At 43.3% G+C, this 25,706-nt stretch overlaps 3 protein-coding genes across 4 annotated transcripts in view; 2 read left to right on the plus strand and 1 right to left on the minus strand.

The window, feature by feature from the left end:
- The window catches only part of tcf7l1b (transcription factor 7 like 1b), a 33,579-nt gene extending 20,091 nt beyond the window's left edge, over positions 1-13,488 (plus strand). Inside the window, exons 4-12 of one of the 2 annotated variants that reach the window (XM_035640563.2) lie at positions 354-437; positions 7,897-8,032; positions 8,508-8,610; positions 9,218-9,301; positions 11,082-11,222; positions 11,345-11,507; positions 11,658-11,765; positions 11,956-12,007; positions 12,574-13,488. In XM_035640563.2, coding sequence (XP_035496456.1) covers positions 354-437; positions 7,897-8,032; positions 8,508-8,610; positions 9,218-9,301; positions 11,082-11,222; positions 11,345-11,507; positions 11,658-11,765; positions 11,956-12,007; positions 12,574-13,055 — 1,353 coding nt within the window. In that variant the 3' untranslated portion in view covers positions 13,056-13,488. The remainder of the gene's footprint in view (positions 1-353; positions 438-7,896; positions 8,033-8,507; positions 8,611-9,217; positions 9,302-11,081; positions 11,223-11,344; positions 11,508-11,657; positions 11,766-11,955; positions 12,008-12,573) is intronic. The other variant, XM_035640564.2, reaches the window with a different exon arrangement.
- A 3,745-nt stretch (positions 13,489-17,233) lies between these two features.
- tgoln2 (trans-golgi network protein 2) lies at positions 17,234-22,148 on the plus strand. The gene is made up of 4 exons (XM_035639792.2): positions 17,234-17,430; positions 19,211-20,109; positions 20,600-20,683; positions 20,784-22,148. The coding sequence occupies exons 1-4, from the start codon at positions 17,382-17,384 to the stop codon at positions 20,787-20,789; spliced, it is 1,038 nt and encodes a 345-aa protein (XP_035495685.1). The 5' UTR covers positions 17,234-17,381; the 3' UTR covers positions 20,790-22,148.
- An 815-nt stretch (positions 22,149-22,963) lies between these two features.
- Positions 22,964-24,471, minus strand: LOC118313846 (dual specificity protein phosphatase 18). The gene has a single exon (XM_035639793.2). It carries the CDS (start codon positions 24,381-24,383, stop codon positions 23,838-23,840), a length of 546 nt encoding a protein of 181 aa, XP_035495686.1. The 5' UTR covers positions 24,384-24,471; the 3' UTR covers positions 22,964-23,837.
- Between the last annotated feature and the right edge of the window lie 1,235 nt (positions 24,472-25,706).

The following is a 25,706-nucleotide window of genomic DNA, read 5'->3' on the forward strand; positions in this document are numbered from 1 at the left end:
TTCTTGTTTTTCCCTGACAAACGGCAATTTCACAGTCCTCCACCAGTCCGCCGTGTTCACATCATTCTCCCTGCTCTCCCCCGTGCCAGAAATGTCTGTCTGACTCCAGCAGCAATGCGGGTCTCATACAGGTGTCTGCTGGAGCTCTCTGCGGGTTTGACACCATTCATACCACTTTTGCACGCTCGATGAAAAGATGTGCTCCTTGTGGTCCGGTTATTGTAAATTTCTAGGGAGAGATTTTTCGCACACTCTTTTTGAATGCACCACCACCAGTTTTATTACTGTGCATGTTTTCCCTGCAGTGTGTCTGGTGTTGTTGTTAAACTCTGCTCCTTTTCTCTCACCCGCAGTACCTGCAGATGAAATGGCCTCTTTTGGATGTTCCCGGATCCGCAGGACTAAAAGACTCCCGCTCTCCAACACCAGGACATTTAGTAAGTAGACATTAACACACAACACAAAATGAAAATGTAATTATGAAAAGATTAAGAAAAAAATGTGGAATTCAGATCAAATTGTAAGTCAAGTTGAACGGTATTGTTGGTCATTCATCAGTATATCACATTACATGTGTGGTTGCATGAGTTCACTGGAGTAAGCTGGAGAAAGTCGGTCTGACAAAAGAGCACACTGGCTGGTTGTCGGGGGGGGGGAATCCCATCATTTCCACATAAGAATTTCACACTCTAAAAAACTGAACCACATTGGTCAGTACATTTATGAATCGGAACACCAGCAAAGTCTCACCGTTCTGCCTCCCCAATCTTGTGGCACTCATAAAATGTTTCCCGCGGGCTACATCCTATGGGACATTAACTCAATTATCAAACAGATCCTGTGACCTTATTGGGGGAATCCGTTTACTGTAAACCCTTTAATCAAACCGTTACAGTGTGGTCATTTGCAATGATTAAGTTGTCGGTGCTCCCCGCAATCCTCACAGCACCCACAGGCCGACTGCTGAGCAGTCTGTCTGTCTTTGCCACAATCAGTCAGTGTTTACCATAAATCCCTCAAGTTTGAACTTCCTTGCCACTCCTGCACTTTCCCACACAGGTGTGAACTAGGCATCACTGTGTCTCCCTCTGGTTAGACAATGCGGGGCCTCAGCAGACCTGTTTGGTTAGTGGCTGTGCTCATGCATGTGTGTGTGTGTGTGTGTGTGTGCTTGGGATTTAAAACATTAGATAACACAAGGCTTGTAGCATCTATCTTAACATCGCGCTGACTTGATTGTATCAGGGCGTTTTCTCCATTCTCGAAGTCACGTCAAGCAGTGCAAGGAGCAGAAAGCCACTATCACTACACTTCGGTAATAAGGAACGTTGCGGCTCGGCGCTTTGACCTTACATACCCTGGCTAGACGTGCCTGCTGAGTTTGTGGTTGAATCCCTGGATCTGCAGTGATGCACATGACAAAGTCCTCATTGAGCACAGTCAATGGGAACTTGTTGTGATGGGGACAGAGTTTGTTCATGGGAGTCAGGGACAGACTGCAGTCTCAATGAAAACCAATTAAACCTATTTAATTAGAATAAATGCTGACCTTTCAGTGACACTGTATTTTTTTTCCCTGAGACACAGTTGATCTATATAGCGACGATTCATAACAGAATTGATCACTTTTAATATAGCTGGTCAAGACCATATCATTTATACGAAGGTTATTTTTTTTAACTTGTTTACCAAGCGTGTAACATTATGATATATATGAATGAACATTATAGGGAGATACTTAGTATGGTTAAAGCAACTGAATTCAAAGGAAATGGAGTTCTCTGCTCGGATTGTTTCTGTTCTGTCCTTCAGTCGTTGCTGCTACTTAACATGCGGCACTTAGCTTTTTCTTTACTTTTTGTTTGGCCTTCATCTCTTTGAACGCCACTAAGCCAGAAAAGTCAATACAGATCGAAATATTGTCAAGGACTGAGAATTTCTGAGATAAAAAAAACAGTTTTCTGGCAAAATTGTTTCTCTCGTACTCTCGGTAATACTTAACTTTTGTGTACATGAATACAGCTACTAAGTTTAGAGCAACTCTTCTTTTGCACCATGCATGTAAGTGTTATAGTAATGCTTTCCTATTTGTACGTGGAAACCTATAGATTCCTATACAGGCTGTACGTTTAGCAGGCTTGATTTTAAATCTTTTAAGATTCATTCTGTTTTTCAGGAAGGTGAAACGTGCCGTTTATCATGATGATTTCACCCTATTTTTTTATGCAATTGAACGAGACAGCTTTAATGGGCAGCCAGTGGCAGGAGAATATGAGATTAAAAAAAAAAAGTTAACTCGTGGTACTGGCATTTTTAAAGCAGTATACAATGTGGGGAAGATCACTGAAAGTGTAACAGCTTCCATTCTGTGAACGAAAAGAGGAAGTCGCCGTGCTTGATCCGGTGACCTGTTATCAGACGGTCATGTGATGTGTTGTGGGAAACTCTTATTCTGGGTGCAGAGGATAGAAAGTGAAACACCCCGCTCTGCCCTTACCCCCCACTCTGGGCCAGGAGCCCACATGCCCCTCTGGTGTGCTGCTGCTGCTGACAGGGAGCCAGGCTGATTATGTGCTCATTACTCCAGCCGAGGAGAGAGAGGGAGAGTGGGAGGGGAGCAGCAGGCTGGCTCCCCAGGCCCTCAGTCTCCCCAGGCCCCAACACTGCACTAATGAGAGCAGGGGGAGCGGATGGGCACACAAGGGGGGCCAGGGATTACTGCCCAGGGCCAAGAGGAGCCGGAGAGAGAGACCTGAGGAGAGGCGGCGAGGAGACACCAGCAGGGACTCCTGAAGCGGACCTGTAGTCCTGCAGTCATCCTGCAAACGCTGCTGCAATCTGACATTGTTGTTTTGTTATAATGACGGACTGCCATGGTTTGGAATACCTGTCCAGGCCTGCTTGTAGGCACATGTATATCTTATATTTCATAAGCATGCTTGTTTGGAATAATGACACCTCACTGATAAGGTTTCAGCAGTCTGTTCGTTTAGAGGCCCGGCCATTGAGGCACCTCTGCAAATTCATAAATATTCCACCAGGGAGTCGACAATGCTGATATTTGTATTTTTTTAGGGGGGGGGGGTTGTGCACAATGTGATTCCAAATTCCTCCGTATGTCTGCAGAGCTTGATGCACTTTTTGTTGGTGACCTGAAATAGAGTTTTTCCAATTCTGGCCATATGGAACAAGACAACGTGAAATAGAAATCACAGCATTTGTCGGGGACAAAGAGTCCAGGGAAGGACCATCCTGTCACTGTGCAGATCGGGATCCATAAGGCCCGCATGCTAATCGAAGCCTGCTCTGGCCTGAGATCCTCAATTATTCAACAGGCAGGTTTGTTTAGCATTCACTTGGTATAGCTTTTGGTCGTAATGGTGGTGGTGTTGGTGGTGGGGTGGGAGGACTGGGAACACACCTCTTCTGTGAACACACCACACCCTACCATGCACACACACACACATACACGCACGCACGCATGTGTCCTGCACCCCAAAACCCCCATATCAGCTCCTGTGTTCAGAGGCCTGCCTTCTTATGAATAATACATCAAAGGTGCTGCAGGGCTTGGTGATGCAGTATGAGGAACTTGTCAGCCCATCAGTAGTGGCTGAGCTCGACCAGGGAGCAGAGGAGAGGAGAGGAGAGGAGAGGAGAGGAGGCATGTCTGTCCGAATGATCTGCGTCTCGTACACATCTTTCACAACAGTCATTATCAGTCTGCTGATAACGATGTCAGGGCTGCGTACTTCCCTCACTAATGTCATTCAGTCATTTTCAGTCATTTGTTCACAAGGCCTATTCTCTCTGTGTCATTACTGACTACACTGACTGGTACTGTTACGCTGGATTCGCAGGAGCTGTGACTCTTTAACGAGGCAGAACTGACCAGACCGTCTGTCCCTCACTTGCCTATCCCATCACGGCGCATTCGGTGCTCAAATATGTGCTGATCTTTCACACGACAGGGACACAAGAATCCCCCTCTTTGTTGCAAACGTGTCGAGGGTAATAAAGGCAACGAGGGACCTGGTCCTGTCAGTGTGTCATAAGTCACTTAGTCACCAGATTGTTTAAGTGAAGTGAAGTGGCAAGGTCTAGAGCAGCATTCCTGAGATGCCCTTTGTTCCCTGCATGTGTCTGGTGCGGTCGCCAGCTCTCATCAGGGCTGTGGGACAGTATAAGTAGAGATATTAACAGGAAAAGAGGCTGTTTTTTTTTTCTTTCTCTCTTCTCACATATACTTGCTTTCGACTCATATCCACTCAACAGACTTTTGTCCAGGGAGTCTGGTGAGATTTTTTCTCGTTTTGCATTAGGCAGCGAATAACCGGGATCCATCATGAAATCAAAGGCTTCAGGAGGACTGAACTGAATACTGATCTAAGGTCCGCAGCCCTGCTGGGCCACTGCAGAGACGAGATCCTCTTCAGAAATGGATTAAGGAACTTTCATTCCTATCAAACTGTGAAATGTACAAATCTTGGATCGCACTGTTTATTAGTGGCAGAAAATAATGTTTTCAAAATCTTTATTAGCACGCCGGATTTGTTCATGTCTGCTGTGCTGATTTTGCGAGCCCCCTCAATTTATTTTGATGACCACTGGGGCTATTCACACCCTAGTAATATGACGCCGCTCTGCTCTGTATTATTCTAACCTTGAATATTACTGCCATCGACCTTTTTTCTGAGGCGATGACCAGACGCAGAGCACACGTTGTCTGTGATGAATGACATAGTTTTGGTTTGGTGGATTTTAAAGACATACGACACGGTCAGGCCCCTCTCACGTCCGCTTCCTGTTGGCGTTGACAAACACGGCTTGGATTTCTCAGCATGCCAGGCATTCTTTTCACCCTGTCTTTCCTGGAGTTTTGAAAGGCCCCTGAGCCTCCCACCCAGAATCGCCGAGCATAAAGCCACACAAAGCTGTGGGGTTATTCAGTTTGTTCTAAGCTCTCTTCCCCATCGGCTGTTTGCCTAGTAATTCAATTCAGATGTGCAGGATCCAAAAACATGTTTGCTTGAATGAAATCCACCCCTCCACCCACATTGACCAAGGACTGTGCTTTTCTTAGCGCCGTTCCAAGTTGGACAGCCAAGTGAGGTACTGCCACCTCTGCCTTTTTAGCTTCAAACCCTCTTCAGAGACAGACGTCTTTTCTCTGCATCGGCTCGGCAACTTTTTCGCTGTGTTATTTTACCTTTTAAACATCCCTGCTACTATGTCCAATTGCTCTAAGACCCCGTTCTGTGTTTTTACTTGCTAGCTGAGTGGTGGGTGCCACTGCAGACATGCTTGCAACAAGCACGTCTGTGTAAGGAGCATGATTTCTGTCCGTCGATGTAGATACCATCTGGTTCCAGGTTGCGCTTTATCCCTCCTATCACGTAGATGTTGTTTATATTTAAAACACGGCTCATGTTCCTTGTGGTTTCCTCATTACACTTTGCTTGTGGGTCATGAAACCAGACATATGAAGCTGTCATGGGCTGGAGGAATATTACCTCTACACATAAGGCAAGTGAAAGAAGGCATTGATACATCAGTGTTTAGTTTTTAAGTCATGATTGAGCCATTAGTCTAGTTTTTCAGTTTTACAAAACCACATGCTATGCTTTCAGAGCTCTGCAGAACTTAATTCATTTAAATCTGTTTAAAAAAAAAAACTATGCAGATTTTGATTGATTTAATCTAAAAATGTTGTGATTCAATTATAAGGACTTTGCTTGATGAAGTCGCCGTCTTCCTTCCTAAGGAAGAAACTCTGGCAAGTAGGATACAAGTCAGAATACTTTTGCATATGTGCAACCTCCATTTCTCTCCACACTTTCGTCGGGCTGCTGAACTGAAAGGCAGCCCGGAGTTGAAACCAGCGGCCTCGAACTTAGAAACATGTTTAGGGCACGCGATTGGCGTATTCCAGGATATGAATAATTAACAAAGGCATCATTTCAAATTCTCACAGAACTGCTTCCCAAAATCTGTTGGCACCCAGGTCTAGAGGTCTCAAACAGCGCTCACGATATAGGGAAAATGCAGGCATATTGTACATGAAGTAGAACAACAAAGCACAACTTAAATATACATGACTTGTGGGACCTGGGATTTCAACACAGCCAGTCAACACTATTTTTTGCCATGAAGCTTTATCAGAGCCTTTTTCTGTGTTGTTTGAAACAGTGGTCTCTATCACGTGCATTGACCTCATGTGCTCTATCGGACAATTTATACTACCACGTCCCCTATGCTGTAGCTTGACTTGCACCTCCAGAAATGTAACATCATGTTGCGGCGACACAGACCATCAAAAACTGTGATTTGTTTGCCTGGGAAAACATCTCAGCGGCCGAAGAGGCGCACAAGACTGACCCTAGTTCTACCTCAATTAGTTGAATGGTCGTTGGCCCCTTCTTGTCTTCCCTCCTTTCTGTGTTGCAGTCATTTCAGTTAAAGTAACTGTTGGTCAACATTTATTGGCTCCAACTCTGACATGACCCGCTCAGTTTCAGTCGCCATTGTTTGACGTACATACACACACACACACACACACACACACACACACACACACACACACACACACAGTGGCATAGGAACTCACACTGGCGTTTTTTGGCGGCGTCATTGCGGATGGACACAGCCACACCAGCGCATGTGTAAATGCTCATGCCTGGGCTACAGCGTAGGCTCGGTCCAACGCAGAAGTGTATAAGGCAGGTTTAAGTTTGGAGAAGCCAAAAAAGTCCTGAGCAAAGTGATCTTAATATAGCCACTTGTAACACCGGTAAATATTTTTCCTCACTCCGACTGGAATTACCAGAATCAAAGCAGGCTTCAGACACGGGAGAAGCCAATTTTCTGAAGATTTAAAAGGAGGAAAAGGTTGGACCTTACTTTGAAACCTCTTTTTTTTAAAAGCTATGATTTGGAACAATATTAAGCAGCGTGAGGCAGGAGAGTGTACAGAAGTCTCAATGCAAACCTTGTTCCCCAGCAGACCACGTTGGAGAGAAACGAGAGGTTGCGAAGGGGGTGGGGAGGGATATTGAAGAAAGGTTAGCCTGGAGGAACAAGACTCCTTTCTCCCCCCCACCCCTTGACCCTCCCATGTGACAAGTTGAGCCAACAAGTGCTCCATTCAGCAAGGCAGCTAGAGGAAATGACTGCGAGGCCGAGTGCTGCCTAATGAAAGTAGAGACGCTGGTTATTATTATTGTCTTTATCGTCTTTGTCGTAAGTTGTTGCGCTGGTTAGACGTCGAGAAGGATCAGCACTTTTTTAGAAAGTTGCGTTGAGCGATCTCAAAGTTCACAGTGTGTAAAAATGAAGTTTCGTCCCTCTGGGTCTTCCCCCGTGTTTTTCTAATGTTGGGATCGTATGTGTGGTATAACGTTGCAGCGTTGTCCGCCCATGGGTGTCTGCTCCTTTGCCATCAGGAGACTGCTGTCAGACTGCTGTGGGAGAGGGTGTCTCCACTTGTTTATGGGTATTCAGTTTACCTTCGCCTGATTGTGTTTGTTTGTGGCTTGCTTGTGTGACTTCTGGACTCTGCGGCACCGTTGTTTTTTCTTGTTGGACTGAACAAACAGCTCGCTCCTCAGCTTAACGACTGTAATGGCTTTGGCATGTGTCTGTAAGGCTTTTTAGTGTTCCTTGGTGCCGGTCCAGATTGCATCACAGGGCTGGTCACACGCACAGACTGTGATGTTTACCATGGAGGGCACTCACACGTGATGGCCTATTTACTTCATGCCTTTTCCTTTGGACAATGGTCACCAGAAATCACATGCAGTGAACAGTTTGGGACGATGATATACTTGTCTCAGCATTGTAACCGGGATGGATTACTAACTATTCTCTGGACTATTCTTTTCTATTCTTGCTCAACAGTCCAACAAAGTCCCAGTGGTGCAGCATGCCCACCATGTCCACCCACTGACGCCCCTCATCACCTACAGCAATGAACACTTCTCCCCCGGCACGCCGCCGTCACACCTCTCTCCGGAGATCCTCGACCCAAAGACAGGTAAAGTCTCAGGGGGGGGACATTGATTCACTGCAGAATCCTAAAGTGACATCCCGTCTAAAATCTGTCAGCAGTCTTGAAATGTTGCTGTAAAAAAAGCGTAGTCCTTTTTACTATGAATGTACTGTAGATGGTGCCTATTGGTCCCTGTAGACAAAACTATTGAAACATCTACAGAAAACTGCATCGAGCACAAACAAAAGTACACCACTGAGCCTGACACTGTCATGAAGTCTGCAAAGGAAACAGTGTTTAGACACATTTTGTTGTGTCCTCATTCGTCACGGCTCCTTTCCTCTGTGAAGGATGAAACTAGGCACTTTATACAGTTGCCTCTCAAGCCTGCACACAAAGATTTTACTTTATTTGAATAAAGATTTAAAAGTTGCCCTAAGTAGCTCCTCTATGAAAAGAGCATGTCACCGCAGCAAGTTTGTACTACGTATATTCAAAGTTTTTTTTTCTCCACCTGCAGGTATTCCCCGAACACCTCACCCATCAGAGCTCTCTCCATACTACCCCCTGTCTCCTGGTGCCGTGGGTTCAATCGCGCACCCCCTGGGCTGGCTCATGCAGCAGTAAGTCCCTTTTGCTATCTTTTGAAATGTGTGTCAATTTTATATTTTGAATATTGTTGTTGTTGTTGTGTTTCCAGAATCTATACTAACTCAAATATGTTTTGCAATAATGTTGGATAGACATCTCCGATCACTTTAAATCAGATGTGGTACTTGCTGTGAAGTGGCATTTCATCACACCACACTTGTTGATGATGCGGAATGTCGCAGCAAAATAACCATTTACATCCAGAAGAGAATTATTAAAGCCCAAATACTTTTGAGTGTAGTTCACATCAAAGTCAGACATGAAGAAAAACATAAAAGGACACATTTTTTGTAGTGATTGTTTTTGGGCAAAGTCTGAGTTTTTGTGCTCCATAGTCTTCGGTGCACGTTCACCATATCAGAACAATGATAAATTAAACCGTTTGCGGTGACCAGGAGGAATTTATGAACATTCATGGGTTTCGCTACGCGTCTCATAATCAATTGCAACGGTGCTGTTCCACGAGCAGGGGATTTGAGTTGATGAGTAGAGGATTAGTGCTGGTGGGTTAGCAGTCAGCTGTGTTTGATCCACCTCACACTGGAGCTTTCACTCACCCTGTCTCCCTCTGTCTCTCAGGCAGGGCCAGCACATGTACTCCATCCCTCCGGGGGGATTCCGTCACCCCTACCCGGCGCTAGCGATGAATGCATCCATGTCCAGGTGAGCAGGTCATGTTCAGCAACACCCCCAACTTCCCAAAGAGAGACATTTAATATCTGCTGTCTCCGCGACATGCTGCAACCATGTTTCTCTTGCTCTATTTCTTACTGGGGGAAAATAACTGGCTGGTGCGCCGTTAAAGTTTCCACAGTGAGCATTGTTACGCTGTCATGGCAACATTTTAAGGAAATCGCAAGAATCTCGTTTTGAATGGTTTCTCAGCATCTTTCATGGACGTGGGATATAAAACAGAAATTTTAAAAGTTACTTCCACTTTATGAGAAAAACATTGTCAGATCACGGAAAGCCAGCAGTGTCAGGACTACAAAGGGATGTGAGGGCTAAGTCTATCGCCGACAAGTTCAGCTTCTTAAATAGAGTGAACACATTGTTGGCATTCAGCACTCCTCTCCCGTCTTTTCTCTCAGAGCTAAACTTCTGTGGTCAGACCAGTGTTCTGAGCCACTCCTCAACACACACACACACACACACACACACAGAGCGGCGAGATGAAAGGGCTGAGAATCGATTAGGACAAATCAAAGCTCATCTGAACCTACACGCCCCATCAGACTAAACTCTCTGACCCTCTGTCAAAATTGGAAAGATTTGTAGCGGGCCTTCCGGTGTTAGTATGAGATGAAATATTCAGAAGGGTCTCCGTGATCAATAAGCATGTGCCGCTCCATCCTGAGGTGAACTCACAATGATCAGAACATAGCTCACCCACATTTTTTCGGGGCTACATGGTGCCTCAGATTCAGTGCGTTACGAATATTGCACCAATCCACACGCACGCACGCACGCACGCACGCACGCACACACCAATCATGTATAAACCTTAAATGGAGCATTTCATTTTTTTTTAATGTTGACTGCATGCCGTCACTTGGAGCAGCAGCAGTTATTCACCTGAGACTTAGCAGGATGTTTACAGACATAGTCAGTATAGGTTCATTACCATGGGAATCATATCATAGGGCACCTCCTTGTTTATACAGTATGAATAATTGAATACATCACAGAAAAAATAGCAAAATATCATCTCTTAATTGCAGAAGACTTTTTTTCACTTTGTAGAGACAGTGGTAGTGAATATTGACTGAGGAGCACCAAAAAAGCTTAACATTTTCTTTCTGTCTGAATATTTGTTACCCGATGGCTGGAAACAGTCAAGTTAACACTGGGTTGATCCATACACAAGCATAAGCTAATGACTTTTGACGCACCTCGTGCAAGTACATGGCCATATTGTGCATTGTCTCCACTCGCAGTCTGTTTAAACATATTGAGAGACTTTAAATAGAGGAATTTAACCCCGTACAACAATAACTATAGAGTGTGTGATCGAGGGGTGTGCAGCTTAATTTTCCTCTTTGTCCATTACAAAGCTCCATTGTATTAACAACTGGAAACTGAGAGAGGCACTTTGTAAAAGGTGTTCTGTGTGGACGGCTGTCAGAACGCTCTCCATGGTCTGGAACGTGGTTAGGAAAGTGGTTTCAGGTGTCAAGGCCATGCTGTCACCATGGTAACAACACACACCACTTTTCTCCAGTCATTGCTGAATAAAGGGGCTTTTGAAAAAGTCTTTATTTGAACAAAAAAAGCAAGCATGTAACTCATTGTGTGTATGACTTAAGTCTAGACAGATGCAGTAGGTACAGGGTTTTCACCCAGGGGGTTAGGCAGGGCAGTAATGTGCCAAGTTTGCTGGGCCTTTTCAGAAATTTGCCGTCAAACCCGTCTGTTAAAATGTTGCCACCTTTTGTCTTCTCAGCTTGGTGTCCAGCCGTTTCTCCCCTCACATGGTGACCCCGCCTCCGCACGGCCTCCACCAGACCGGCATTCCCCATCCTGCCATCGTCTCCCCGGCCATCAAGCAGGAGCCCTGCGGTGACATCAGCCCCTCGATGCATGCGTAAGGACGATCGGATTAGTCGTCAAAAAACTGCTTTTGCTCCCCCTTGTTGGCCATCTTTTACCAGTGCCCCTCCAACATTCACACATTATTAACGGCCTCCTCTTAATGTTTCGGTTTAGCAGGAAATCCCCTGTCCCTTCCAAGAAAGAGGAGGATAAGAAGCCTCATATCAAGAAGCCCCTGAATGCTTTCATGCTGTATATGAAGGAGATGAGAGCCAAAGTAGTGGCAGAGTGCACTCTGAAAGAGAGCGCTGCCATCAACCAGATCCTTGGAAGACGGGTAAGTGGCACAGACAGAGATTTGCATGGGAGTTTACAACAGTGTGTGTGTGTGTGTGTGTGTGTGTGTGTGTGTGTGTGTGTGTGTGTGTGTGTGTGTGTGTGTATGTGTGTTTAGAAGTCCTTTGATATATTTTGTCTCTGTCCACAGTGGCATTCCCTGTCAAGAGAGGAACAAGCCAAATATTATGAGCTGGCCAGAAAGGAGAGGCAACTCCACTCCCAGCTCTATCCAGGATGGTCAGCGCGGGATAACTATGTGAGTAGGACGTTTCCAGGATCAGTTCTTATATCAATGGTGTGAGAAAGTTCGAAAAAATACAATTTTTTTTTCACTCACTAGGTTCAATCAAATATGACTATATCAGTTAAATATAGTCACCACATTTTTTCCCTCGCCGAGGTGGTTTACTTTCACTATGAATAACGACATTGTTTTATCTCTGCAGGGAAAGAGGAAAAAGAGGAAGAGAGAGAATAAACCAGACTCAAAACCAGAAGGTAAGGGGCATTTTCTTCCTTATTTATTCTTGTTTTTTTCTTTTTTCTTCAGTGAGAGCTTTATTTGTCTTGCTAACCTCAAGTGCAACCTGGGACACTGCATGCTAATTCTATAATTTTTAACTACCTTTTATTGCACGGATTGTTTTCTTCACTAACTTATACTTACTTCTTTCCCTGCTTCTGTGCTTTGTCAAGCAGCTTATGAGGTTCAGTGCTAATAGGGGAAGGTATGTCTGCTGTTGTGCAACTAAACAACAACTGTAATTTATTCAAAATAACATCAGCATGTGCACAGAATTGCACATTTGTGGTTTGTCGTGTTCTTTTTGGCATCATAAATGGATACCATCTAAATATGTCTGACATCCTGTTTCACTGTCCCTATTGTAACCAAGTTGATTTGAACATGTTGTGTTTTAAGAACTTTCACCGCCAGCATCTTCACTGTCGTCGTAATCACTCCTTCACTTCTGTCGCCGGCAGTATTGAGGGACTTGAACCAGATTCACAGCCAGCAGGAGATCCATAATTCAGACTCTTCTCTTCTCCTTTGTTTTCCCCAGATTTCTCGATAAGGAGCAAGAAGCAGTGTGTGCAGTACCTGCCCTCGGAGAAGATGTGCGACAGCCCGGCGTCGTCCCACGGCAGCATGTTGGACTCGCCAGCCACTCCCTCCGCAGCCTTGGCCTCCCCAGCAGCTCCTGCCGCCACTCACTCTGAGCAGGCCCAGCCGCTCTCGCTCACCACCAAACCGGAGGGACGCATGCACCACCACTTCCCCTTACCTGGAAAGGCTTCTGGATCTGCATCCTCTTCATCCTCCTCCTCCTCATCTTCCTCCTCATCCCATCCCCACATTTCCATCCCGATGGGCTCTTCAGGTAGCCATTCGACCACACCCATCCTCTCTCGGCCAATCCCCTTCACCTCTCTGCATCACTCCATGCTCTCCCCTCCTTCCCCCTTCCATCAGGCAGCCCTTCACTCCCACCATGCCCTGTTCCAGTCGCAGCCCCTGTCCTTGGTAACCAAACCAACTGAATAAGTCCGCAAAGGCAATTTTTCTCCCATTTATTGTGCTGTATATTGCTTTTCTTTAAAATAGATATTAGAACAACTTTTTTTCTAAATGATGAAAAGGAAGAAATATTATTGGTCAATATTTGACTGTCTCCTTTTCTACACCTCTCAATGATACAAAATGTATTTTTTTGTAAAGTTTACTGCAGAACAGGTTTCTTTTTGATGCATTTATCCAATGAACCTCTTGTATAAAAGAACCAATGTACATAAAGTTTCTTTATAAAAACAAAAAGGAACAAAAACATGTTTTCTTTTTAGCCAAAACCTGATTAATGTTAGTATTGAGTTTTAAGTCATAGTACTGGCCAATAATTGCTGCCCCCTTTTCAATTCACGAGCGTGTGCCCCCTCTTTGACATGTTAAATAAACATTTGAACTTGTTTCGTAAAAGAAATGCCTCGCTGTGTCTTTTCACATGCATCTAGACTGTGTTTTTGTCATTGAATAAGAAAAGGCTCCTTTAACAAGGTAATGTGGTCTGGGTAAATGTTCTCATAATAGTGACCACGGTGCATAATAGGGTGATCACGGCTTTTTTTGGTGTTGATAATGTAGAGTTAATGAGCAGTATAATGTCATTAAACACCTGTCAATTTCTAGGCTCATGTAATGTTTAACAGGGAACATCTTCAAACCTTGCTGACGGTGGCAACGAGTTTAATGTTTAATAAAGCAGAATTAGGCTAACCACACTGGAAAATTAGTGCATGCACCAGGGTAAAGAGAAAAAAAATCCAGGCCCAAAATAAAAAAAACCCTGCTCCTTTTGGCATATAGCGTCCCGCAACAATGGAAAAATAGCAGGTCGGCCCCATCCCAGCGCTGCGAACCCTGCCCGGGTTCCCTGTTCCTTTTGCACTTTTACTGCATCTTTATTCACCGTTTGGCACGCTGCTTAGGCTTTAATTAACTCAGAGGTAATGGGATGGAGCCCCTGGGACCTCATTAGGCATTTCAATTAGCGAAAAATACACAAGGTAGGTTACAGTTTTTGGTGGCCTTGGAGATGAGGAGCAGTGCCAGGGATGGACCAATTATGTCAGAAGGGGAGGGGGGTGCTGTTGATCTGGGGTACTGGCCCTGATGTGCCCATATATACATCTTGCAATTAAAGATGATGTTCTCGATACTAGATCGCTCCACTAGGCACAATGGACCGATAGAGCGGTCTGTGGTGATTGATTTTAGGCATACAGATGCTACAAAAGTGATCTCGACATTGTTGGAGATCTATTGGAGTCAAAAGCCATTTATTAATGCTCAGTTACTGGGCCATTATCTATCATCCATACACTGTTAATTGTGTGTAACACAATCAAATGTCACGAGTCATAAAATGATTCTCGCCTCACTTTCAGACAGGCGGATTGAGGAGGAGTTTTCCACTCCCCCACTGAGAGAGGGAGCAAACTGTCAAGTCTCCCTTGCTCTGTTTTAAGCAATCATTAGCCATAATAAGTCTTTGCTTGTTTGCTGTTCTATCTTACATCATTCCAAGCAAAATCACACCGTCTCTGATGCCACGGCTGCCTGCTCTGAGCCACTTCACCAATCCGTCAGTGAAATTGCAGGCAATGAGTTGTCAAAACAGCCGGCAAATCTGTCTCCTCAAGGCCGTACATATAAAGAAGCCCCTGGATGCTTTTCATATAAGACAGTACTCTTATTATGAAACTCAGTACCCAAATGGATGACTGAAAATGTGCTAGTTATTGCAGGTATTCTTCTAGTAAACATATCTCCATTTTTGGGCCTGCTTTATTGTTTCCATTTGGTTCTGAATTGGAGGGAAACTGCTGAAATCTTTTTACATGATTACTACAACATTTAGGTGAATTTTAGTATGACGCAGGACAGTAAATATGATTTTATTACACAGCAAAACAGGCATTTGGTTCAGGTTTAAGCTAAATAATTATTATCTATAACTCTCCATGCTCCACTCACAATGTAATGCTGCTGTTTATTTTTTAATAATAACAGATCTGGTTCGCATCCGCTCAACATCTGCCATGTAAGCACGAGGTCAGATTTAATACATGTTAATTTTTGCTCATTAAATTCCTCCAATCTCTTGCCAAGGTTCTTTTTCAGGCCTTCCTTTGATCTTGAATTTATTCCAGGTTAACCATGTTATAGCTCCCATGTGTAATACTGTCATTTCAGAAGACACAAAAAAATGAAAACAGAATGAGAACCTGAACCTCAGAATCACACACTCATCAGCCTCATTGGGGATGAATCCACTCAGTTACACATTTTGACACCAGTGGATTTCTGATATTGTGCTCTTCTGTGAAGACTGATATTATGACTTCATGACCTTATATTCCTGATAATAACAGGATGCTGTGTTGACTTCACATGTGGTTTCCCAAAGTGATACTAATTGATTGTTTCTGTAACATTCACTGAGCTTAGCAAGACTCAGCTGGTGCCTTTGTGGAGATAGGTATGTCTGGCTGTGAGCTTAAGAACCTCCTTAATGTATTATTCATACCTATTTGACCTTAAAGATGGAAATGCAAATGTGTGTCAAGAATGAGAGGGATCATTGGACTTTTCAAATGTCAAAGAGCTTGCCACAATTAAGACATATTCATTACAAGGACCCACAGGTCCCCCGCACCCAGCTGAGATGTAAAACACCTACAATTAACATTTGGATCATTATCTCGCCTCTAAAACTGCTGCACACGTTCAATATTGTAATAGTAATCATGCTGCTCAGCTGACTTCATGTTGATTTTTTAACTTAACTATTTCATACCCTTTGAGTTTGTTTTTGGACAACACATGAACAATAGCTTTTGGAAACCCACACAACTACATACAGATAAAATAATCTCTCAGGTTGTTTTTTTTTTTTTAAATTGCACTGTGTATCAATACTGCCATCTGCTGATAGGGTCGAACACTGCCTCATCTGGAGTTAATTTCCCAATCATGTCAGCCCCTAACCTATGGGTGGCAGCAACAACACAAAAGTCACTATGCCCCACTCCTCTTGTGGTGGTTCATTAGAAGAAAAAAAGAATAATAAAAAAAATCGTTTGAAAAAAACCAAACTATTTTTCAACCATTGCCCATTTTACCTTTATAAGTTTAGGTCAGTTGAGTACAACGGGGTGTAAGTACAATAGGCGGATGTCAGCCCCACATACAGTAGCATGTACAGTATGTCTGAATATAAATATTTAGTCTCCCTTTGTTTCAACATGTGCCATTCAAATAATGTGCTGATTAGAGCCAAGCCCTGTCCTCCCGCTGAATGCCTGTCCATACCAAGACTCACTGACAAAAATAAGTCAAGGGGGTCAAACGTACAAAAACGCATTGTTTTAATATATATATATAGATATATACATATATCTATATATATATATATATACTGTATATATTCGTATATGTAGAAGCAAAGTGTAATAACAATTCCTGAAAAGGGCAAGAGGGGGTTAACATCTTCTCTGTTTTACACTTCTACAATTTTAGTAAACATGATTTTTTATGACACATTTCCACTTATTTGCAAGATGTGAGGGTTGACATGAGGGAATCTGATGGGGTTGTGGCTGCTTATCCGATTTCTTGTTGCCAAACTGGTGGAACCAGTGTTTCAGGGTTGGAAACGCCAATGCCAACAATGACATTGTATGGGAAGGTGGCTGGGAATGGGATTTTCGACAATTCGTTGTGACAGTAAATTCATGTTGGCAGTCGAACTAGACCGTAAACGTGCAACTCTTAACTTGATCGTTTCACATCAAGTTTGAATTAAATCAGCTTCGAGATATGTGAAACAAAGGTTGCAGCCCCTATGTCACATTACATTACATTCATTTAGCAGACACTATTGTCCAAAGAAACTTACTATAAGTGCATTCAACCATGATAAATACTGCTCAAAAGTGCGAGAATTAATACAGTATATATATCTATACAATATAATAATGATACTATGTGTTGTATTGAGCAGCAGGAGTGGCAATGTGGCGACCTGAGGGGTTAAAGTTTGATGTGAACAGCCTCACGCAGCTGCCTTGTAAAACGTGGCCATGTGGTGGCGGCACCCCGCCTGCAGGGGGCAGCAAAAAATAAATAAATCCTGCGTCCGTGTTGTCGCCAGCAGAAGAAGAGCGGGGCTGGTTTGAACACGGAAGCAGGAACAAGACGCGTCAAGGCGTCCGACCTGTCGACTTGCGTTTGTCAGAGAGGATTGTGTCGTGAGCTCACAAGGGAGAAACGAACCGAAACGAATTTGACTGTTCGCGATTTCCACCGGACAGAATGACGACGCATCTGCTCACAGTGTGCCTGTGTTGCTGCTTGGTCACAGGTGAGTGGAGTTCTGTGTCGCGGTTTGATTTGTTCGTGTCCCACTCGCTGTCAGAGGAACCCCGTGACGACCCTGTCGGCTAACGCAGCTAATGTTCCGACAGTTCAATCGCAGAGCAACTTCCTCTGACCGAGGGCGGGCGAAGGGAATGCCAGAGGGCGCGTTGTCGTCGTGGTCAGCGTGCGAGTTCAATGGACATTTCGTCAGGTCGTTTGACATCGAGTTCACCGAACGGAAGCACTGGGGATTTCTCTCGCGCAGCGGAAATGCGCCTGGCTTTTATATCAGGACGGTTAAATACTGTAAGGACGAGTTAGGAGGAACAGGTGCATTTGATATGATTTTTATTCTCTGTTGCACTACAACTACAAACACAACAACATGTGTGACCCTTTGCAGTCATCGGATTGAGATAATCAGCCGGGTTAACCAAATAAAACAAAACCAAATATTGGCATCACTGGATTTATTTTTCGGACCTCAAGAGTTCCCATTAATCACACAACGGACTACACGTGGCAGCAAAACGATAAATACCAGTACTCTTATTCTGAATACCTACCAGGCCTCACTTTTATATTGGTGTGTCAAATCATTAGTGACAGTTCGAGCGAAGATAGTTGTAGTTGGGAGCAATGCGCCGACATTGAGGTATACACGTATGCAAGTAATAGATCTGTCATGGATGATCATAAATCCAACGAACGATGCCTGGACCCCACCTTAGTTGACTTTGTGCTTTGCCTCACAAATGTTCACAGAACAGTTCCCTGCTTTGTCCGGTTAGTAACCCAGCCTTGATCCGCGGTGTATGAATCTTATGTATACACGGGAAGACCCTGGAAACACTCTCATATTCACAGGAATATGCAATTCAATAGGGTAGCCCTGCCATATTACATTTACAACTCTCATAATGTTCAAGGTGTCTGCTGTCCCGCTCAGCCCTCATTGTGCATGTAAATATCGTTTGACAGAACATTACATACACAAAATTGAAGAAAAAAGTAATTTGAATGACGTTACAAATGCCTCTCTAATAACTTGTAATTCCCCTTTAAATTGAACAAATCCCCAAAATATTGGCAATGCATTCACAATTAATTACTTCTAATATAATTTGACACATGCGCTCTTAGATGGATGAAAACTTACAGTGAAAAGCAACATACGACAACAATTTTCTTAATAAGGTGTTCTACCAACACGTCCCGCCAGAACAGCCGTTGGTGCATCTTGGTGCTGGGACTCTATTGGACAGACGAATGATGGTGGTTGGGGGCACTGTCTTACACGTTCGTCCAAAATCTCTCATGTTCAGTTGGTTTGAGATCCGATGACTGCAAAGGCCATAACACATGGTTCACATCATTTTCATACTAATCAATCCATTCAGTGACTCCTCTTTCCCATGGAGATGGCTGCAGCTGTCATGTTTCCAAGCTGTTTTGCAGCGTACAGAGGTTGCCTCCTCAGCCTTGAATTTATGGCCTTCCTGTTACGCTTTTAACTGCATATAATCCAATCCGCTAATCAAATAATCTCAGCTAGTCAAATAATGATAAACAAGAAACCAGAGGACATTACTAACAAGGTGGGGAAAGTATTCAAAGGGGACTGCAGTAGTGGAAAAAAGTAATGAAGACAAGTAAGCAGATGTGTTTTGTTCACCAATGTAGGATTAACAAAATTAAGCTACTTGATTACTTAGTAGTCTGTTGTTTTTATTTTTGCCCTGTGTTCTGCTGGTTCATCTTATTTTTCTAATTCTTATTTACAGCGGCTCTGTCTAAAGTTGACCCACAGGACCCAAACCAACCAGATCAGTCAAAAACCAATGACAATCCACCAAATAGTATTAGTTCGGTTGAGAAGACTGGGGCTGGTAGTAATGGAGTGGGAGATCAACATCAGACAAATGGCATTGCAAACAAACCAAAGACAATCAATGACAAGAAAAAGCCCGAAGAAGGAACCACTGAGAAGAAAACAGATGAAGGAACCACTGAGAAGAAAACAGAAGGAGCCACTGAGAAGAAAACAGATGAAGGAACCACTGAGAAGAAAATAGGAGCCACTGAGAAGAAAACAGAAGATGGAACCACTCAGACAAAAACAGAAGGTGAGACTCAGAACAAACCAGTAGAAGGAGACACTCAGAAAAAAACAGAAGAAGGCACCCCTGGGAAAAAAACAGAAGAAGGTGAGACTCAGAACAAACTAGTAGAAGGAGACACTCAGAAAAAAACAGAAGAAGGTGAGACTCAGAACAAACCAGTAGAAGGAGACACTCAGAAAAAAACAGAAGAAGGTGAGACTCAGAACAAACCAGTAGAAGGAGACACTCAGAAAAAAACAGAAGAAGGTGAGACTCAGAACAAACCAGTAGAAGGAGATACTCAGAAAAAAACAGAAGAAGGTGAGACTCAGAACAAACCAGTAGAAGGAGACACTCAGAAAAAAACAGAAGAAGGCACCCCTGGGAAAAAAACTGAAGAAGAGACCAAGAAGAAAAGTCCAAACGGAGAGGAAGGCAGAAATGTTGACTCAGGAGAGAATAGCCAGTCTAACTCACCTGGAATGGAGAACGAGGCAGAGAGCAGTCATTTCTTTGCCTACCTTGTCTCCACAGCTGCACTGGTGGCAGTGCTTTACATCGCTTACCACAACAAGCGCAAGGTAGTCAACCTCTCAATCTTTTGTCCTCACTCAGACCTCTTAGAAGCAAAGTTGCAAATATCGTATGTGTGCTGCATTCTTACTGCAACAGCTGAAAAAAGTAAATTGAACTTAATGAAAGAAAAAGATGTTGCTAACTCTTACTATGACTTTTGTTTTATTTTCAGTCAGGTCTCCAGCACATGTAATGGGATCATTTTAACTCGTGCAACTAAATATTTGGCCAATGTGGTCAGATTTAGGCCAAGTGAAGCTAACTAGCTGCTGGTGGTAGCTTCATATGTACTGTACAAATATTAGAGGGGTATAAATCATCTAATTTTTTAGTAAGAAAATGAATTAGCTCATTTGCCAAAATGTGCAACGTTTTTATGTTGTAGTATGTAGTATTTTAACGTATTTCTTTAGAAGTGTGTGATGTTAGAAGTGTGTGATGCATACTGGAGCAAACATAAAAAGATTAATCCACATTTGTTTGTTTTTCCACCAGATCATTGCCTTTGTTTTGGAGGGAAAGAGAGCTAGATCCGCACGTCGACCTACAACCACAGAATACCAGAAGCTGGAACAACAGGTAAGTCCCTCAAAAAAAAAATGTTGCTATCTTTTTTTTTAAAAATCTAATCTACTATCATTAAATATTTTGTGAGTTAATTCCCTGCATTTTCTTTCAGATGTGAACTCAAGTCATTCTTATGAAGATATTTGCCTGGAGCCGCTGAATGCACTGTGGGTTTCGTGAGAAGAGGGCGGGTGGATATTGGCGTTAGATATTTTCTTGCTGTACTTGATTTCACGTTGCTTTAAATGGACATTGCTCTATTTTGTACCTTTCAGATGCTTATTGCATGACTATGCAGATTACATTGTTGCCTTATTGAGGGACAAGAGAAGGGAAATGCAGTGAAGGTAAAAAGAAAAAGGAAAAAAAAGAAAAGCATGCTGTTTTTGCACTTGCGGCGCTATTCCACTTTTTAGGCAATTGTGTAGTTTGACCCGACTCAGGATATTTCAGTAGCAGATAAAAGAAAATTTGCTGTTTGGATTCCAGCCTTGTTTGTACAGTACATGCAGTCATTGCACTGTGTACTTAAATAAGCCATTCGAATCTTTGTAAAAAATATTGTTTGTGTACGATTTCTGTGTGGATGTTTTAAATGTCTAGTAGATAAAATGTATTGAGATTGAGTTTAGATGTACAAAAGTTTATGAATGGGATTTCTGCTCACAACCCTATAGTAGTGCGCCAGATGAATGTAATAGCAACCTTTATTTAAACAAATATGATGCTTGCACAGTGCTTCTTGAAGGCTGATACTAATAACATGCCGACAGATAAACAGATGAAGTCTCTGCGTTAAATTATATTCTATCATTTAAAAAAAAAATTTTTTAATAAATCCTCATTTGTTTTTTTGCTGAGTCAGATGAAGAGATCTGACCTCTCACAGGTTCCTGGTAGATGCAGCACTAACTAGCTGCCGATTAGCTTTGCTGAGCATAAAGAATGACTACAGTTTCCGAAAGTAACAAAATCTGCCCTCTTAACCAAAGCGTTAAGTGTTGTGTAGCTGTGTTTTACGCAGGGCTACGTGTAAGACCATTTCAGGGGCAGGGGGGTTAATGCTAAGCTAAGCTAGCCCTCTGCTGGCTGTAGCTTCATCTTTAGCATACAGACGTGTGGTCACAATCTTCTTATCTCACTCTCCACAGGATAATGAACAAACATATTTCCACAAATGTTGAGCCAGTCCATTTAAATACAGCGTTAAGTAACTTGACTAAAGTTTTAACTGCCGAAGACTTTAAATCAAAAATGTGTTTTATTTGAGGAAACTGGCCAACAGCAGCACTGTTTTGACCATTGTGCACTTGTCTCTGGGGATATAGGTTGACCACTTACATTATATTTAAGCTTTCGTCTTGAGTAGATGTGCGTGTTGTTTCAAGCTGATTTGTGCCAATTTATGGATGATTTAATGTGAATCAGTGTGTGACTTGTATTGTGCCTGTTTCATAAAAGAATTCTGTATTTTCTACTGGAGCGTGGTCATAATCTATGGAAAGCCTGTTCTGTAGAAAGTAAATAAGTTCTAACCCTGTTGTTTCTTGGCAAATCTGCAAAGTTGTAGGTGGAATAGGAGTCATTCCTACGTAGTTTGGCCCAAACCTTTCAGATGTTTAATGACATTACAGCTAAATAACTACGTATAAAATATTTACTTCACATTGTGGCTGTCCACAAAACATCCTGCTCTCCCCCAAATGTTGGGGGTGACTTTTGACTCTAAAATAAATGCTTTTTTACTCTCAGATGAGTTGGATCCCTATACTGCCTTCACTGTCACAGATGCGGCAGTAATTCAAGGCCCGACTGTAATCAGCGCTAAAGACTTGTTCTGATACGTTACATAAAAGTACCAAGACAATTTAAAAAGAATCCGACACAAATAAAAAGTCCTGCATTCAAAATATTCCTCATCATATACTTATGGTACAAAAGTACAAGTTGTCACACAAAGGGGGACAAGCTGAATCTAACTGTTTGAGATGATCGATGTGGTAGAAGAAATAATTTGCACATACATTTCTCCCACAGTTGAACCAATATGTACTTACTACATTTTTTAAAAAAAATTGCTCCCTTTGGGCCTCAGTGATTTAAATGAAAAAAGTTTAGAAGGGAAATCTCTGGTGTAACTGCCAACAAGGTGTTCTAACAAGATGTAATCTTACCGTGTCAAAAAGCAACTAAGACTAGAATCACTTGTCTTCATAAGTTTATCATGTTTTTTTTTTTTTATAGAACATAATTCTTAAATCTAACATGTAATTAGTTGTCAGAAAAGTACAATATTTTTCTTTGAAGTTTATTGGGCAGTATAAAGTATAGTACAGGACTCGTACATATTTGAATTCCACCTCTGCCCATAGAAGTTCAGTAGGGATCATCCCATGTTTACTTCCATAATAAATATAAGTTTGTGGTAACTGCCCCTGCACATAGGAGACACGGTACATTTCATCACAGACAGTCATGTAGTGGAGGGTAGACCCACTTATTTTTCAACCGGCATATCATATATCCACTTCTAAATCGCCTCCGATGTAGTGCGCTGCTGCAGGCCAGCGGAAGAATGACCCGCCTTACTCGGTCTCTGATTGGCTAGTACACGTTGCCTTTGAAGTGAGTTTGGTAAGATGACAAGTGGCGATTAGTTAAGAGTTAGTCTAAGAATATCAGAGTCCACCAATCAAGAGGTAGAGCAGGGCGGGTCATGCCTTCGTTTGCCTTCTTGGGAGAAAAAAAAATCGCCTGACCTCTTGTGACCTGTGATACCCTAAAGCAATAAAAATCAATTCCATGTGACAGTTCATGAAATAAACTACTGGACCATAGCCTACTTGCAAGATGGGAAAAATAATTGTCCAGTTTTCACGTGTGGCTGGACTATGGATGAGTTGACTCAAATGTATAATCATGTCTTCATACTCTGTGGGCCTGTATCGATGCAATATCTGCTTCTGCATCAGACATAAAGTGACAATGTGCAATTATTATTGGCCCATTTTGGGTGAACTAAAAGGAGCAAGAGTTGTCACAGTCACCGTTTGTATATGCTTTGCTTAAATTAAGCATATACCCACTTGTCCTTCACCGGTCACAGGGGAACAATCCCCCCCCCCCCCCCCCCCCCCCCCCCACACACACACACACAGAGAGTTCCTCACAGAGGCGTCATGTTTCTGGCCTCCTCTTCATAAATGTCTGGTATCTCGCCGATGTACGACGAGACCATTCGGACAGAGTTGCGCCCGCGGAGCTGCATCTCGTACCGGACGAGCTGCTTCCAGAAGCCGTTGTTGGGCCTCGCCGTGGGTCGGCAGGTCTTCACCCAGCCGTGGGCCTCCAGCAGAGTCGCCCCGCGGTGCTTCATCAGGTAGGCGATGCACAGCGCAGCGGAGCGGCTCACGCCGGCCCTGCAGTGCACCAGCGTGCAGCCTCCGCCCTCCGCGGTGCGCTGGATTTTATCCGCCACACGGTCAAAGTGGTCGCCGAGCGGGGACTCCGGGGAGTCGGAGATCGCGATGTGGACGTACTCCACCCCGGGGGCCGGGGGGCAGCTGGTCCCGGTCTCAGTGGCGCTGACTACGCAGGTTATCTTACAGCGGCTCACCTGAGCGGAGTCGCGGGCCGCTCTGCCGCTGCTGAGATACAGATGGTCGGTGACTCGGCACAGGCCCGAGAGACCCGCGGGACGCGACCGATACATAAACAGCGGGAAATCTACCGCGGCAGAACGTTGCGAGTCCACTCGGACGAACCGACGCGGGAGAGTTCCTGGCTGCCGGTCTGCTACGGCAACTCAGGAGGAACAAACTAGTGTGAGCGCGCACACTGTCGCCCTCTGCTGGACGAGGTTGTCACGAGGTACACACATTTTTTTCATTTCTCATTCATTTTGATAAGAAAGAGAAATGATTAGTAATTTTTTTTAAATTCCTCTGAAAATGTGCAAATGTTATTTATTTCAACCCGCTGCCTTTTATTTTCATTCAACTTTTAAACTCATAAGTGTCATTTTGCTTTATTTGTTCTCTACTGCTTCCATTTGTCTGTTACTACTTATTGTCCTGTACGAGAGGCCATTAGAAATATCATTATACCTGAGTATAATGACAATAAAGATCAATCTGACTCTGATTCATTCCAAGTTTATTCTTTTTTTTTTTTTTTTTTTTGCTTAATTTTTTGGTCTAAATTTGTTCCTCTTACAATTTAGCAAATTCGATTTCAGATACTTTGATGAGGAGAAGCTGAAGGTTATTCACCCTTGGGCTCTTCCTCAGCCTCACCTTCAGAAGATGCAACTCATCATCCAAGTCATCCATCGTTTGACAGCTGGTATGGCTTAGTGGGTTACACTGCTGACTTTGGTACAGAAGGTCGGGATTCCAGGTCATCCCAGTGTGGGCCCTCAGGCAAGGCCCTTAATGCTTCCTGCCTCGATTGTAAGTTGCTTTGGACAAAAGCGTCAGCAAAATGAATGTAATCGGTAAGATCTGTGTTTACTCGAATTACTCCTGAGTACAACGTGACAACAAAAATGAATGGATCACTCAATCAGTAGACAAATCTGTCCATTACATCCAATCATGTGTTTATCCAACCCTATTGAAACCTGTACACATTTACATCAGGCTGTTGTATAACTCATCCACCATGGGCCACTGTGGATCAAGACTGTAATCACATCTGTCAACATCTGACATCAAGTCCTCTGTTGGTTTAGGACATGTCTGGTGAAGAATGTAACAGTCTTTGCAACTAAATCTACAAATGATTTTGTTATTTCCTGACTGGTACTTACTGTCTGTTGCCTGGACACCCAGGGTGATTTCAGGTGCCCTGCGCGTGGCGTACGAGATTCACGTAATTTGTCACATCAGCATGTGAAGTGAACAATGACACAACCTATACTGCATAATTTACAGCATCAATAAAGAAATGCACGCATGTTTAAAGATTATCTTTGCAGATTTAAAACAACCTGTAACCCAGAGGTTGAACCAGCGTGTCTCTTCTGAGGTAGTGA

Source organism: Scophthalmus maximus, chromosome 19, assembly GCF_022379125.1.
Source record: "Scophthalmus maximus strain ysfricsl-2021 chromosome 19, ASM2237912v1, whole genome shotgun sequence".
NCBI classification, from domain to species: domain Eukaryota; kingdom Metazoa; phylum Chordata; class Actinopteri; order Pleuronectiformes; family Scophthalmidae; genus Scophthalmus; species Scophthalmus maximus.